The sequence below is a fragment of the Panthera leo genome, chromosome B1 (assembly GCF_018350215.1).
Source record: "Panthera leo isolate Ple1 chromosome B1, P.leo_Ple1_pat1.1, whole genome shotgun sequence".
Taxonomy (NCBI): domain Eukaryota; kingdom Metazoa; phylum Chordata; class Mammalia; order Carnivora; family Felidae; genus Panthera; species Panthera leo.
The window spans coordinates 103,152,985-103,168,372 of NC_056682.1; the positions used below are offsets into that span (position 1 = coordinate 103,152,985).

Genomic DNA, 15,388 nt, shown 5'->3' on the forward strand with positions numbered 1-15,388 from the left:
TCACATCTAAATATGAGATATAAATAGTAGGTGTTTATACTCCTAACTTCTTCTTTTAGCCAGTTATAATATTGAAAATTAAATTCCTCCTTCTCAGTGAGGTCTGGCATTTCATTGGCAAGATTTTTAAATGATTATTGAGAATCCTTGGGCATTTAAGAAAACAGGAATTGTTTGAGAAGCATGGCAGTGAATGTATATGATAGTAGAAACAGGTAAACTGTATTTTTTCTGGACAATATTTGCTGAAATCTTGAAATACTGTTTTTTTCAGTGCATGTAGCAGATATTTATATATGATAGTTTTTAGGGGTAACTTGACCTCTATAGATGGCTTCCTGGTCGCATGTTAGTATATGATTGGGCCAGTGCAGTCTGTCTGATCTCAGTACCCATTATTTTCTCAGTTGCTCCTTTTGTTCTAGTCCCATGGCCTTTTTGCTGTTCTTTGAACAAACCTAATTTGTCTTTAACCCAGGGCCTTTCTATTTGCCTTTTATTTGCTGTTCCTTCTGTCTGGGAGCACTCTTTAGTTCTTCACTGGCTCATGCCTTCCTTCTTCTTCCTCTTTTTTTTTAAGTTTATTTATTTTGAGAGAGAGAGTGAGAGAGAGCAAGTGAGCATGTGCACATGTGCATGAGCTGGGGAAGGACAGAGAGAGAGAGAATCCCAAGTGAGCTCTGTGCTGTCAGTGAAGAGCATGACACAGGGCTCGAACCATGAGCTCATGACCTAAGCCAAAATCAAGAGTCAGATGCTTAACCGACTGAGCCACCCAAGTGCCCCTGGCGCCTTCCTTCCTTAGAGCTCTTTTCAGATCACCTTGTCAGAGAGGCTATGCCTGACCATGTCATCTGAGACTGTTCATCTCCCCTCACTCTGCTTCCTGCTACTCTTCTTTAGTTGTCCTCACAGGACTTATCTTTACCTGAGGTTATATTCTATACTTGTTTGTTCTGAAGTGCTGCGATGCCAGGCCTCATCTATCCTGTTCACTAAAAGATTCCCAGTGCCTTAAGCTGTACCGGCCACATGGTAAGAACTCAATAAATTATGTTGAGTGAATGCATGATTGTCCAAATATACCATGAAAATACATATCTTATTAGGCTGGTTGTGCTTTATTTTATTAAATAAGATTTTGGAAATGTAGAATATGTTTATCCCCACCCCAAGTCCGCAAAGGTGAATTTGCATTCTTACATTTGTGTTACTTGGTGTTAGGGATCTGAAGTGCTAATCATTCATTCCTTCTTTCTTCTCCCCTGGATTCCAATTGAATATAGACACACAGTGAGTTGGATAGAGATTGATATATGTATTATTAAACTGAGCAGTGCCTGATAATCTACAATGCGGGGGCTTTGGAGAAGCTTGGTTTAAAGCAACTTGGGTTCAAGAATGTCCAATAGATTACACACTTCTTTGGCAGTTACCTTTCTCCCTCCAACTGAGTGTTGAGTGGTTCTGACCAGAAGGGCTTATGGCATGAAACACAAAGCAGAAGGCCCACTGTCCTCAGCAAGCCATCAGCAGTCTGTGAAAAGACAAAATGGGGCACTTGGGTGGCTCAGTTGGTTAAGCGTCCAATTCTTGATTTTGACTTGGGTATGATCCCAGGGCCATGGGATTGAGACCCGCGTTGGGCTCTGCACTGAATGTGGAGCCTGCTTAAGATTCTCTCTCTCTCTCCCTCTGGCCTTCTCCCCCACTCATGTGCTTTCTTTCTCTCTAAAATAATTTTTTAAAAACAGACAGAATGGAACTTGTTTTATTCACCTACTAGTTAAAAATGTGAAAATGTGGCTCAATGGATGTTAGATTCTACTGGTTACATTAGCAAGTCCTCCTCATATGGAAATGATTCAGTAAACAGGTGGAGAGACAAATTGAAAGGATCGCTCCAGCTCCACCCCCTCAACTGGGAACCAAGCAGTATCACCCTCTTCAGTGGAAAAAAGGGGACGGGTTGCAATTATGGTTATCCCCTGAGTAATTGCAGTTGCAACACATATATTGAAATATACCTACAAACAAATAATTTTAACCAGAAAAGAGCTATCAACACAGGATGTTTCTGAGAGTTGCTTGCAGTTGTGAGTCATCTAGACATCTGCCAGATAAAATATTAGGCTCTATTTGTATGTGTGTTTAAGGGAAAGAATGGATGTTAATCCAGCGTCTATTCAACACCTGTCAATAAGAAAGGTATATACTTATGAAATAATATCATATCCTACCCTTGATATGTTTAGTATGACTAATACTGACTTCAAGTGCAAACTCAGGAGCTTTTTATATTTCAGGTTCGTGGGAGTAAGGGAGAAGTTCTATACATTTTGGATGCTACCAATCCACGACACTCCAACTGGCTTCGCTTTGTTCATGAGGCACCATCTCAGGAGCAGAAGAACTTGGCTGCCATTCAAGTGAGCTTATTTGCTTCTTATTTGTACTATGTATGCTCTGTAAGGGGAATGAACTAATTTCTAACTGCACTGCCTGTTTTAGATTTATTTCCCAATGACTTGCTTCAAATAACAGTAACTATCTCATAAAGCAGAGAAATCTCATCTAGTCAGCATATGCAGGAAAGGGCAAGTCTAGTTGTAAATTGACACCAGATCACTCACTTTATGGGAATTCTTGAGGGAACGAATTACATGGTCTGATATTGTCCTTGGCAGATCTTGTTTTCAAGTACTTTTAATTCATTCAGTGGATATTGATAGTTTCCTTAGTTTGTTGGTTGTTTGGCTCATAGTAGGATATTCTGTGTTATTGTTTGGGAAAAGCTTCATGGAGAAAATTTACTTGGGTATATCCCCATGACTGGACTTTGAGCTTCTTGAGTGAGGATAGTGTATTACTCAGAATTTTCCAGAGAAATAGAACCAATAGGGTCTATATGTCTATGTCTATGTGTATATATATATGTGTGTGTGTGTGTGTGTGTGTGTGTATGTATGTATACACACACACACACACACACACATATATATATATATATATATATATATATATATATATATATATATATATTAGAGAGAGAGACGGTGGGGGGTAGAGAGACAGAGACACAGAGAGAGATTTATTATAAGGTATTGGCTCGTATGATTATGGAGGCTGGCAAATCCAAAATCTGCAGAGCTCAAAATCCGCAGAGCTCAAAATCCCACTTTGAGTCTAGAGGCCATAGAACAAGGAAGCTGCTATAGAATTTGAATTTGAGAACCATCAGGCTGCCATAGAATCAAGAAGAACCAGTGTCCCACTTCACACGCCGTTAGGCTGGAAGAGCAGATATTACAGTGTGAAGGTCATAAAGCAGGAGAATTCTCTTATTTGGGGGAGGATCACCTTGTAGTTCAATTCAGGCCTTCAACTGATTGGATCAGGCTTACCCACATGTGGAGGGCAATTTGCTTCACTCAAGTCCATTTATTTAAATGTTAATTTCATGCCCAAACATCCTCACAGAAACACCCTGAATGATGTTGAAACAACTATTTGGGAATCCTGTGGCTCAGTTAACAAAATTAACCATCCCAAGTGGGAACCGTATTTTATTGAATTCTGTCTGTATCCCTGTATCCTAGTATAGTGCTGCATGTAATGTTAGGCTCTGATACAAACTATGAGTTGAACTTAGGTGATTCCACAGTAGAAACTCAGCCAAGAAGAGAAAAAGTTAAGGCAATAAGTTCTTAGAGGGGTTCTCTAATTAAAACTCACTGATCGGATGATTAACAGAACAAAAAAACATTACATTCTATTGGGGAATTGACCCATTTCATGGGAAAACCCAGCTCATGGATCCTAAACTACAGAAGAAGCAGCAAAACAATGGTTAGCAGAAGTAAGAGAAGGGAAAATAATAAGGGAACTAGTATTTCTTTAAGTATTTACCATATGTGCTGTTCTAGAAGCTTCATATACATCATGTATTTATTCATAAGAACTGTGAAAGTTTAATAATTTGCTGAGGGTTATCTGATTTCATTCAATTCTGAGTGTAATACCATTGGTCACAAGAGGGAAAATACATAGAATTAGGTTTTAAAGTAACCAGCAAGATAGTCATCTAGACTATTCCACTTCCTGGTGTTTTTAGCTAACCAAATCTTTTCAGTACACATAAGTATTAGATATAACCAATGTGATTACTGTCTTTTTTTTTTTTTTTTTTTTTTTTGTATGGATCAATGAGAGATGCCTCTTACCGAAAGGCTAGGGTGGGATGAAAAATAAGATCCTCCAGCAGTTAGAGATATTCAAGCCACTTTTTAGATTATTCATGACATACTTTTGATCCAACAACAGATTTAAACTGATCTCTTTAAATGTGTAGACATTAAGTTATTTCAAGTATTTTGTTTTATTTTTTGTGGTTTCTGGAGGCAGTCATCTCATAGCAGCTTTGGTTACCTCACAATTTTCATTTCCAGACTCAGTTTAAGTGCTTCCTTGTGAATGTTACCAATATCAAAAAGCCCATGAAATTTACTTTAGGCAAAACCATTGTTTTGTTTTCTTTATTATTGTGTTTTAGATAGTATTATTGTATTTATTTATTTATCTATCTATTTATTTTAAGTTTATTTCTTTATTTTGAGAGAGAGTGGGGGAGGGGCAGAGAGAGAGGGAGAGAGAGAATCCCAAGCAGGCTCCACACTGTCAGCACGGTGCCTGACATGGGGGCTCAATGTCACAAACCATGGGATAGGGCCTGAACCAAAATCAAGAGTCAGATGCTTAACCAAAAGAGCCACCCAGGTGCCCCGAGGAGGTTATTCTATTTAAAATAGATTCTTTCCTCCTTATGCTTAAATAATGATTTTAACCTTTGCTCAGATGACACCTTTTGTTTGAGAAATTTCTTCCTATTGGCTGTTATTTCTGTAGCATCAGTAGCTCTCTCCATTTGCCTGAATTTCCAGGGTGTGCTCAGTTTTGAGTTTTGTCTCAGACTCCCTTAGATAATCCTTGCTTAAGTATTTCCTCTAACTGTACATTTTGCTTGTAATGATCCCTTTAGGTAATGGAGTACTATGTTAGTATTTGCTCTCTATGCCCTATTTATTTATTTCATTACATGGTGGCCACCTGCATATCTGTCTTTCTTAGTAACCGTGGTTGCTTGGACTTACAAAATTTTCATGTTCATTCTGTACATTCATTGTAGAGCTTTTTCTCTATATTAACCATCTTTCTTTACTTGAAAGACAATAGGAATCCACAAAACATTATTATTGCAACTTTGATACTCTAAGAAATTATTATTTGGTTGAAGAGGAGGTGAAATGGGGGTGGGATTAGAATAGGATTCATAAACTAACTAGAGGCTCTGTGAAGTTTCATACTTGAATTTAATTAGAATCTGTTCAGAGGCCACTGTGAGTATCTTTGGGTGCACAAGTGATGACAGTGCCTTTAATTCCTTTTAATGTTGTTTTGGCCTTTACTTAGAGGGGGGTTTAGTGCACTGTTACCATGTTTCTTGCCATGGAGCACAGTATGGATCTTTGTTAGCTCCCTTGATGGAACCTCTTTTTCACTTGAACAGTAGCTGGAGTAGCAGATTGTTCAGGGTTCAAAATCACATCTGAGCTGGGGGCAGAGGACATAATGCTTGGGTCACAAGGCTGACAGTGATGTCAGCCTTCTAATTCGTTGGGATAATCTCCTGAGGGTTGCATTCCAGAAACATTGAGTTGGTAGGAGAAGATCATAATGTTTCCTGCATAACATTATGAATCACTTACATTCCAAATTGTATCTGAAATTTGGGGTATTCAGGAAATTTTTTATTTGAGCTGTATGTCCCAGGAGTGGAGTAAATGAGAAACATTTGTGGCTATGTGGCTTGCTTGGTGGAAAACGTCAATACTTGGTCCAATTTTTTTGGACCAGGGATTAAGAATTTGAGGTCTGTTTTGGCAGTGGATTGAAACTCCTTTTTGGAGACTTAGTTTACTTGTAGTTTTGCAATTTATTTGATTTTGGAAAATTTGCTTTGGAAATGATTTAAATATATGAATTATTGAAGGATCTCTTCAGCAAAAAATTCTTCCCACATGCACACATTTTAGAATAATTAGTTGAACTGTATGTCCAGACTTATGAAAAATATTTCCAACTGAACCAGACAATTCAAAGTGTGAAAGATGTGGCTTAAAATGAACCAAAAGAATTCTTAGGCTCCATAAAAAAAATGGGTGATTCTTATTAAGTATTAATTTTGTTACACCAAAGGAAAAAATGTAATATTTGAAAAAAAAGATTTGACCTACTCAGTGTTTTGCAGGCTTTAAACATTTTCTGATCTTTTCATAGAAAACTATTTAAGTACAGGATTATGCATTTAAAGTTGAGACTTTGAATTCTTGGGACATTTCAGAGAGAGTGCTACATCTCATGTTCTTAAGGACATATTTCCAGGCATCGCTTCCCTGGGACTTTTTGCAATATATTATCAACATAAATGAAAAGGTGTCTTGGTGTTATAAGAAAAAGGAGCATATGGAAAAACATTTGGGTTTTGATATACCTCATAAGGGATGTCACATTGTGGAGATGGTCTAAATAAGTTGAGAGAGCACTAGGTATTGAGCCAAACTTGTGATGTCAACACAGGTTGGTCCCAATTCTGATGTCAGTTTAGTTGTCCCATTACCAGGAGAGCTATTCTATTACATGTTCTTTTCTGTCCTTCCTCTGCCTTGTGTGAGGATGGACAGACACTCTTACTTTATCCTGGAGTCTTCTGGTGACACATGATATTTCAAAATGGCAGAGCTGGGGGATCAAATGTAGATTTCCTAAGAGTGAAGCAACTAGAATATTTTTAAAGCATGGATAAGACTTTATCCATTGTCATCCAGACACTTACCAAATAGTGTTGATGTAGCATTCATATAGCAACCAAGCAACCAAAAAATAAAAAAAAAAAAAAAATCAAAAAGATTTTTCATTTCTACACCAAATTAGTTTTCTCTAATTTAGTTTCTTCTCTATTTCTGTTTCTTCTTATCAGATTTATATAAGTGGCATTTTTATAATATTTTCTAGAATCTGTTACAGAATATTAAGGTACAACTGTCTAATGATTTTCTTCAGTAATACCATAAAAATATCAGTTAAATAATATGCAAATCTTTTAAGGGATTATCTTACAGCAAAGTACATATTTGCCTTTCATGAGGTAAAAGTTTAAATAAAGTACAGTTACAAGTACAATTACAAGCAGTTGGTCCTCTGAAGTTTTAAATTCTAGCTCTGCTGTGGCCACATATTCCTATAGGGAGCAGAGGAATTATTATATTATTTGTCAACTTATTATTCTAAGTCAGAGTATAATTTATTGACCAGTCAAATGAGTATTTATAGAAATATCCTTAAGTGATGCATAGCGATAACCTTGAAATATATGTTAATCCTTAGTAATGATGATGAAGATGGCAGCTAACACTTACTGAACACTTACTGTGTGCCAGTAAGTGCTTCTGTGCCAGTAAGTTATAACCCTGATCCTTACCCTGACCCTATGAGGAAGGTGCTGTAATTGTCACCAACCTTTGTAAGCTGAAGATGCTGATACACAGACTCTAAGTAACTTGCCTGAGACCACACAGCCAAGAAGTACTGGCTAGGAATTGAACCCAGGTGACCTGTCTTCTCTTCCCACCCTCTGAACCTCTGTGCTCTAAAACCTTAGAGTTGAGATAATTTATAAAGGAGTAAATTCAGATTTTGAGAACGTTCCATGTTTCTGAACTTGCTACCTAGATATTTTGAAACGGCTGAACATTTGCAAAATTGTTTATTTATATAAAGTTTTTATTTAAATTCTAGTTCCATTTATGGTAAAAATGGTTTCAGGTATAGAATTTAGTGATTAGTCACTTACATATAACACCCAGTGCTCATCACAACCAGTGCCGTCCCCAATACCCATCACTTATTTAGCCCATCCCCTCACCTAACACCCTTGCAGCAGCCCTGTTTGTTTTGTATAGCTAAGAGTCTCTAATGGTTTGCTTTTCTTTTTTTCTCCCTTCCCTATGTTCAGTTTAAAAATATAGATATTTTAAAGTTATTTACATCATATATTCCTTTATCTTTTTTAAGTTCTCAAGCTATCCTGAATTCAAGCATTGCCCCTTCTTTTCCTTTACATAAAGGTCATGCTTAGGTAATATCTGTCCTTGCCTCTTCTCTCCTTTGGTTCCTTTCTCCCCAGCTGCTAGCTAATGTGTTAAAAGTGTGTTACAGTTAACATTTAAATCTCTTGACATTAATAATAGTAAAATTCTAGGATCTGAGCATGGCAGGTTGAGTATAGGGGAAAATTTTGAGTAGGTGGGACTTCCTGGGCTTTTGAAGCGAGACACCATACAGGTAATTTCTTCTACTATCTCCATTGAAGACTACTCCCGCTTGCCAGTGTCCATGTCTCATCCAGCAACAAAACAGACCGTTGTGGTACCTTTGACTATGAGGATTCTGTGAATCACTTTTATTAGAGAATTACTTTTGAATAATTTTTCAGAATGATTTTCATCTAGCTTGTCTTATCTGTATCTGTTTGTGATTGCATTAGTTATCTATTGTTATGTAACAAATTTGCCTCAGATTTAATAGTTTGAGACAACGAACATTTATTACTTCATACATGTTCTGAGGATCAGGAATTTAGGAGCAACTTAACTTGGGTGGTCCTGGAGTTCTAGCTCAAGGACTGCCATGAAGTTGTGATCAAGTATTAATTATCTGGGGCTGTTTGAAATCTCCAAAGACTTGATTAGGGGTGGGGATTCTACTTCCAGGATCGCTCACATGGCTTCTTTACCATGTAAACATTCCCGGGGGTTCCTTATGACATGGCAGTTTGCTTCTCTGAGAGTGATGTGAGAATGAGAGAGAGAGAGAGAGAGAGAGAGAGAGAGAGAGAGAGGCGGGGGGGGGGGAGGGGGAAGAGACAAGCAATCTTTTATAACCAAGGTTTGGGAATGACATACTGTACCATTATTGCTGTGGAATGCTAGTAGTCGCATAGACACAGACCAACCCTGGTATAGTGGAGGAGGGGACTACACAAGGGTAGTGAATTCCAGGAGGTGGGGCATCATTGGGGGCCATCTTTAAGGCTGGCTCTGGCAATGGTCAATGAGGAAAATTTGCTTTAGAGCACAACAGGGAAAGGTTAAAGTTAGTGAACAAAACAAGGACTTGATACAGACTCAGAGGAATGCAGAACCAGCCCAGTTTGGATATTATTAAGAAAGGCAATTTAAGCAGTAGATTTCTGGCTCTGACCCTTGCTGGCTGAGCAGTTCACTTAATGCATTCATTCACCTGATAGCTCTCGAGCATCTGCTGTGTGCCAGGGCCTGTCCGGAATGCTGGAGATATTGTAGTTAAAAAGATGAGCTAGTTACAGTCTCCAAAGTGGTCAAAATAATCTTTGAACTCTTCCTTTTTGTGAATTAATGATAACAATACCACCTCATTGGATTTTGTGAAGATTAAATTAAACAAGGGTAACATATGCCAAACACCTGGCCCCTATGTGTGCCAATATAAGTTAGCAACTATTTTCATGATCACAGCTCTGCCAGGTTTATAGTTTTTGTCTTTATCGTTTTGTTTCTATAGAAAGCAGAGCAAAATCTACTTCATTTCTTCTAACATCTTCTCAAGGTAGCAAGTATAAATTCCAAGCATGTAGAAGACTCTTTAGTAAGTATTCACCACTCAGGGAACAACCTTCTATGTGGAATGACTAAATCCTAGCGGGCCTGCTCTCAACTATGCAGCGGCAGCCTGGTTGCCTGCTCCTGAGTGTCTGGTTGCTGGATGCACAGGGAAGCATGCGTCTGCCCAGGCCACTTGAGTACTGCTTGCTGTGACTCTGTATTGGCTGTAGCTGTGTGGCTTGTCTTCCCTTTGGAAAGATAACTAGGACTTTGTAAATGTGAGAAATGTCCTGTGAAGAAGGTGTCCTGTTGTACTGTGCAGAGACCTTTATCAGATACAGTGATTTAGACAACCTTTAGAGATAGGTTTAAGATCATTTTGATTGTGCTAAGACACTTTTCAGCTTTTTAAAAGAAGCAGGTTTTGTGCAGGCATTGTCTCTTAGCACATCGACATTCTGCCTGCTTTCAGGTATCTTTCAGAATGGGGAATGCTGGATGTTAGTAGGTATTGTCTCTAGAAATCATTTAAAAGGCTCCTGTGCTTTCATAATTTGTAACCCAGCAAAGTCCACCTCTGTGGCATTAACCAAAGGGAAGCTAGAGGGCCAAAGAATGCTTATTTCCTAATTGATTTGGGGCCTTTGTTAATAGGATTGGTGATAGTGTAACTATAAAGTAGAACTTAAAATAGGAATTCTGTGAAATTATTCTTCTGGGAGGAAAAGTGTTGAGTTTTATATTTAAAACTTAATTTCAATTTATTATTAATTTAAAAGTAAATTCTATTTAATTTAATTTAATGTAGAATTTTTAAAATTTAAAAGCAAATTACTTAATTTAAAATTTTCCCAATACCTCCAGAATAGAAATCCAAACTGCCTAATATGTCCGTGGGCTCACTTGGAGAAATCATTTACTTATACATGTGTTTCTGTCACTGGACTGAGATTGTCAAGAACAGTCTGTATTGGTTATGTTTGTTTTCCCGCTGCCCACGTGGCCTGGATGTATCTAGTCGGGGCTCAGTGAGTGCTCAGTGACCTGGCCTCCACTGCTCCTTCCACTGCTCCTTCTTTCCTGATGTACACCTAGTTGGTTGTGCCTTGTCAGTTTGGAAGAAAGCTTATGTCTGTTTCCTTTGAAATAACAGAAAGCAAATGCTTCCACTTGAACTCTGGTCTGCTGTTTATGTGTATGTGAGTATTTGGTCTGGCAAGGTGTTACATTTTTACTCTGTGAGTGCTGAGTATGTACTGGTATGTGTGCATACATTTCAGTCTACTGTGTGAGTATTTTATCTCTTAGATGACTGTGTGGCCAACAGCACCTTGTTGTTAAGTCAGAGATTTTTTCTTTTTTTTTTTTTACAGATATTACTACAGATAAAGTCTTAAGTTTAGATACTCCGTTGATTAACAACCCAGCAAGCAGTCCACTCGGGACTAACTCAGAAACCTAGGCTATGGAATAGGGAAGTGACAGAGGTTCGTGGGAAAGATGATATTTGCTGCTGGCTGGTTCTTTGAAATTATACTTAACAAACGTAATAATCAAAGATTAGGATTTGAAAATTAATCAGCACTATATTGAATACACTGGAACTGTGCTTTATAATTACAAGGTTTAAGAAGAGATGTGGTAGAAACTAAAAAGAAGAAAGTTTAAAATATTGTAGTTGCTAAAAAATATAATGTAAAGAAGAGGCATTTGTGTTAGATACAGCGAAGCAAATAACATGAATACCCCATATCAGAGGAGGAAATTAAGATTATGTATATATAATTATATATATTATATATTATTATATGTATATTATTATACATTATTATATTATATTATATATTATATTATATTATTATATATACACTTATATTTAAGTGTTAAATCTAAAATATAGACAACAAAAATATACTACTTGTTTTCAAGCAAGATTTTTTTGGGTATAAACATAAAGAGTAAAATGGCTTTATTTTTGTTTTTTTAAAATTGGAGACACATTTTATGATGAGTTTTAGATTATTTTTTAATGATTGATTTTAAATACAGTAGTCAGTAAACTGCAGAGTGAAGTTAATTTAATGCATATAACACAAAACACTAGAATTAACCACATTTAGTTCTTTATGAAGGGAAGTTGGGTTTTCTAGGGAAATTTTTATTTAAAAACATGTGCTCCATTCAGTGCATGCGTGGATTCTCATAAAAGGTTCAGCTACTACTTAGCAATACAAAGTAAAATGTGAAGTTCTACATTATATCACTGAATTAATAAAATATTCAAAAGAAAGTATAAAATTTATGTTATAATTTATATATCTTTCAATTAATGTAACCTGCAATAAAGTTATACTGTATCCAGGTAAGTATATTAAATTCTGAGAATTTGAGAAAACTGGCTCACAAAACCTTAGGAAAAATGTTTCTTAGAATCTAATCTAATCATCCTTAATTGTGTCTTAGTCCTCTTTGAAAATCTCACATGATTCAAAAAAGACATCTTGGGGAAAGGAAAAAGGAAGATTAGTTACTGAGTTGTGAGCTACTGTTTGTGCTGCTTTATTGCATCAAGAAGGTAGGTACAGAGTTGAATGGGAGGGGAATTCTAAGATTTGAATTGTGACCTTCCCTTTTACTTGGAGTTTGTTTAGCAAGAATCTGGAAAGTAATTAAGTATATCATTATCATGGCTGACTTACGTCAAAACTATACACACTTTTTATTATGCTTAATTAAATGCATAATCAGTTGAATAATGCATCTATTATTTCTTAAGTTGGGATTTAATATACATTTTATTTAATTCACCTCAGTGGGCAGAGATTGAAGCAATATTTCCTGGTTTCTTTTCTTGTGGTTAACTAAGTCCTTTGAGATATTGCTGTGCACACTTAATGGTTGTTTACATATCTGTCTATGCTATTAGACTTTTTTTCCTCTCTTTCGTTCGTTCATTCGTTCTATTAGTTTTCCATAAAGGAGAAAGGAACAAGAAGGGGCATGGTCATTCTTGCCAAGAGTTAACCTGACTGTTCTGGCAATAGCATGTAAACCCAGCTAGGCTTTTGAGAGCTTTCCTTCTGTGACTTCATTCAATCCGCCCATTTCTAGACTTTGGAGCGTAGTGTGCTTGTAAGTAGCTTTTCTTCCCTTTTCTCATTTTTTTTTCTTTATCAGTTTTAAATGCATATTATTGGGCATTTATATGCTTTTATTAAACTTCTGTAAATATATTCTGCTTTATTTTTTTAATGTTTATTTATTTTGAGAGAGAGAGAGAAAGAGAGAGAGAGAGCCTGAGCATACAAGATGGGGAGGGGCAAAGAGAGGGAGACAGAGAATCCCAAGCAGGCTTCATACTGTCAGCGCAGAGCCCAATACAGGGCTTGATCCCATGAACCATGAGATCATAACCTGAGCCGAAGTCAAGAGTCGGATGCTTAACCAATTGAGCCACCCAGGTGATCTGATATTCTGCTGTATTTCAATTCATGGTAAGATCGATGCCACATTGTATAAAAAAGTGATATATGATAATCCCTTGAAATACTTTGCACCTTGCTATTCAATAACACATACAATTTTTAACTCTGTTGAGATCATCTAAAACCCGTAGGAAACCCTGTCATAATTTTAACCCTAGAAAATCAGTCACTAAAACTAAAAACAAAACAAGACAAATGAAAACTGATTATCCATAGTTATGAAATGAGATTTCAAATTGTGCCACTTTGGGCCATTATAAAAATTTGTCACATTTTTGTATCAACATTATCTTACTTAATTTTAACAGTCCGCCTCCCCCAAATGGTAGTATTATCCCATTTTGCAGATGAAAAAGCTGAGCCCGAGTTTATAGAGCCTTGGAATAGTGGAGCAGAGCTTCCCATCCCATATCCATATTCTCCCAATCAGAGGGATGATGAGCACCGGAGTCAATTTTTATCTAGAAGAAACAGAGGAATACATGTACATTTAGGAGCAATTCTGAATATATGCTTCAAATACACTTTTTTTGGTCACCATGCTGTATATGATATTTTCAGGACCTATTTATTTTATAACTGAAAGTTGGTACCTTTTGACTAATTTCACCCATATTACCAATAAATGCATTTTTAATAAATGAATTGGGGTGATAGTTACAACTGACCTATTGCCAAAGCTAGTGAAATATGTAACTGAGACTTACAGGAGAAATCACAGATAGAGGTCACTGGGGATTGAGGACACTCTATTTAGAGGTTCAGTGGTTAAGAGAATATAACTAGCCTGTTTTAATGTTTGGAAATACATGAAAATTAAAAGATATTCTAAGAATATATATTCACCACTTATTTTGGTGAATGTTAACAAAGGTGATATGTATAAAACTTGCACATCCATCAGCTCTGACAGCAAACGTGCACACCTACTTACAAGCCCACTCCTTCTCTTTCCTTTCTCCCAGCGTAGAGAAGTGTCCCCTCCTCTCTCCTGAGAACAGGTCCTCCACCTGTGTACCTCCTTCTGATGAACACTTCTGACATAGAGTATCCCTTCTCTTCTCTCGATACTCACCCTCTCACACTCAACAGGGTTCTTGTCATTGATTTTAAACATTCACACTTCTCTTTTCAAAATCGTTTCCTCTTGTTTCTACATCCCCTTGCAGCGGGGATCCTCTCTCCTTACTTGAATTGTCTCTATGCTGGGTCTCCGGTTTTCTCACCTCCGGCACACTCCTCAACCCACACTGACCTGGCATCTGGTGGCTCTCTTTCAGGCCACCAGTGCTCTCTGCATCGCTAAAGCACTCCAGGCTTTTTGGACCTCCTTCTGCTAGATCTGCTCAGCAGCATTAGGTGTTGTTGACAAATACCTTCGTCTTGAAGTGCTCTCTTCCTTTGTCTTCTCTGAAACCACCTCCTAGCCACTCATTTTCATTCCTTTTTTGGCAGCTTATACTTTTTTTTTTTTATCCAACTATTGAATATTTGAGTTCCTTCCACTTGCTCTACACTTGCATGTTCCCTTTTCCCTTTGCTAGGTTCCTCTGTTTGTGTCCTGTAGATCTAAGCTATCACATTGCCAAGAGGCCATCCTTGAACCTCAGATGAGATCAGCTCTCTCCATTCTATACTCCATTAGCACCATGTTCCTCACTGTCCTTGCATTCATCAAGTTGTTTTGCATTTCTTTGGTGGTTAATCAATGGCTTACTCCTAGTCTCTAAGCTCTTTGAGGGTGGGTACTGTGTCTGTTTTATTTCACTATGTTATACTTCATCTGAGCATAGCTCTTGGCACATACTTGCTTAATTTTTTTTTTCAAATGAATTACTTATCTCTATCAGAAGTGTTTCTTTGTTAAAATGAGAAAAAAAAAAAAAACCCAGTAAAATTAAAACTATTCATATTGAAAGCTTACTGCTCTGAAATTATCTGTAGGTTATTCAATGTTCCCTTTTTGTCTAGGTTAATATGTTTTATTTGGCTAGAAGTTATTTCAAATGTACTTTAGTTTTTTTATCAGATAGATTCCATTGTAGCGGCATAACAAACATCTTACATTTCGAGTTTGATTGTATTAGTCAGTGTTCTCCAGAGAAGCAGAATCGATAGGATGTGTATGTATATGTGTAGGTACGTGTGTGTAAAGAGACTTTATTAAAAGAAATGGCTCATATGATTATGGAGGCTGACAAGTCC

At 37.0% G+C, this 15,388-nt stretch overlaps 1 protein-coding gene across 5 annotated transcripts in view; it reads left to right on the top strand.

Moving 5' to 3' along the window:
* Positions 1 to 15,388, top strand: part of PRDM5 (PR/SET domain 5) — a 204,996-nt gene that overhangs the window by 68,341 nt on the left and 121,267 nt on the right. For all 5 annotated transcript variants that reach the window (XM_042935605.1, XM_042935608.1, XM_042935606.1 and 2 more), the window contains exon 3: positions 2,307 to 2,429. In XM_042935605.1, the coding sequence (XP_042791539.1) occupies positions 2,307 to 2,429 (123 nt within the window). The remainder of the gene's footprint in view (positions 1 to 2,306; positions 2,430 to 15,388) is intronic.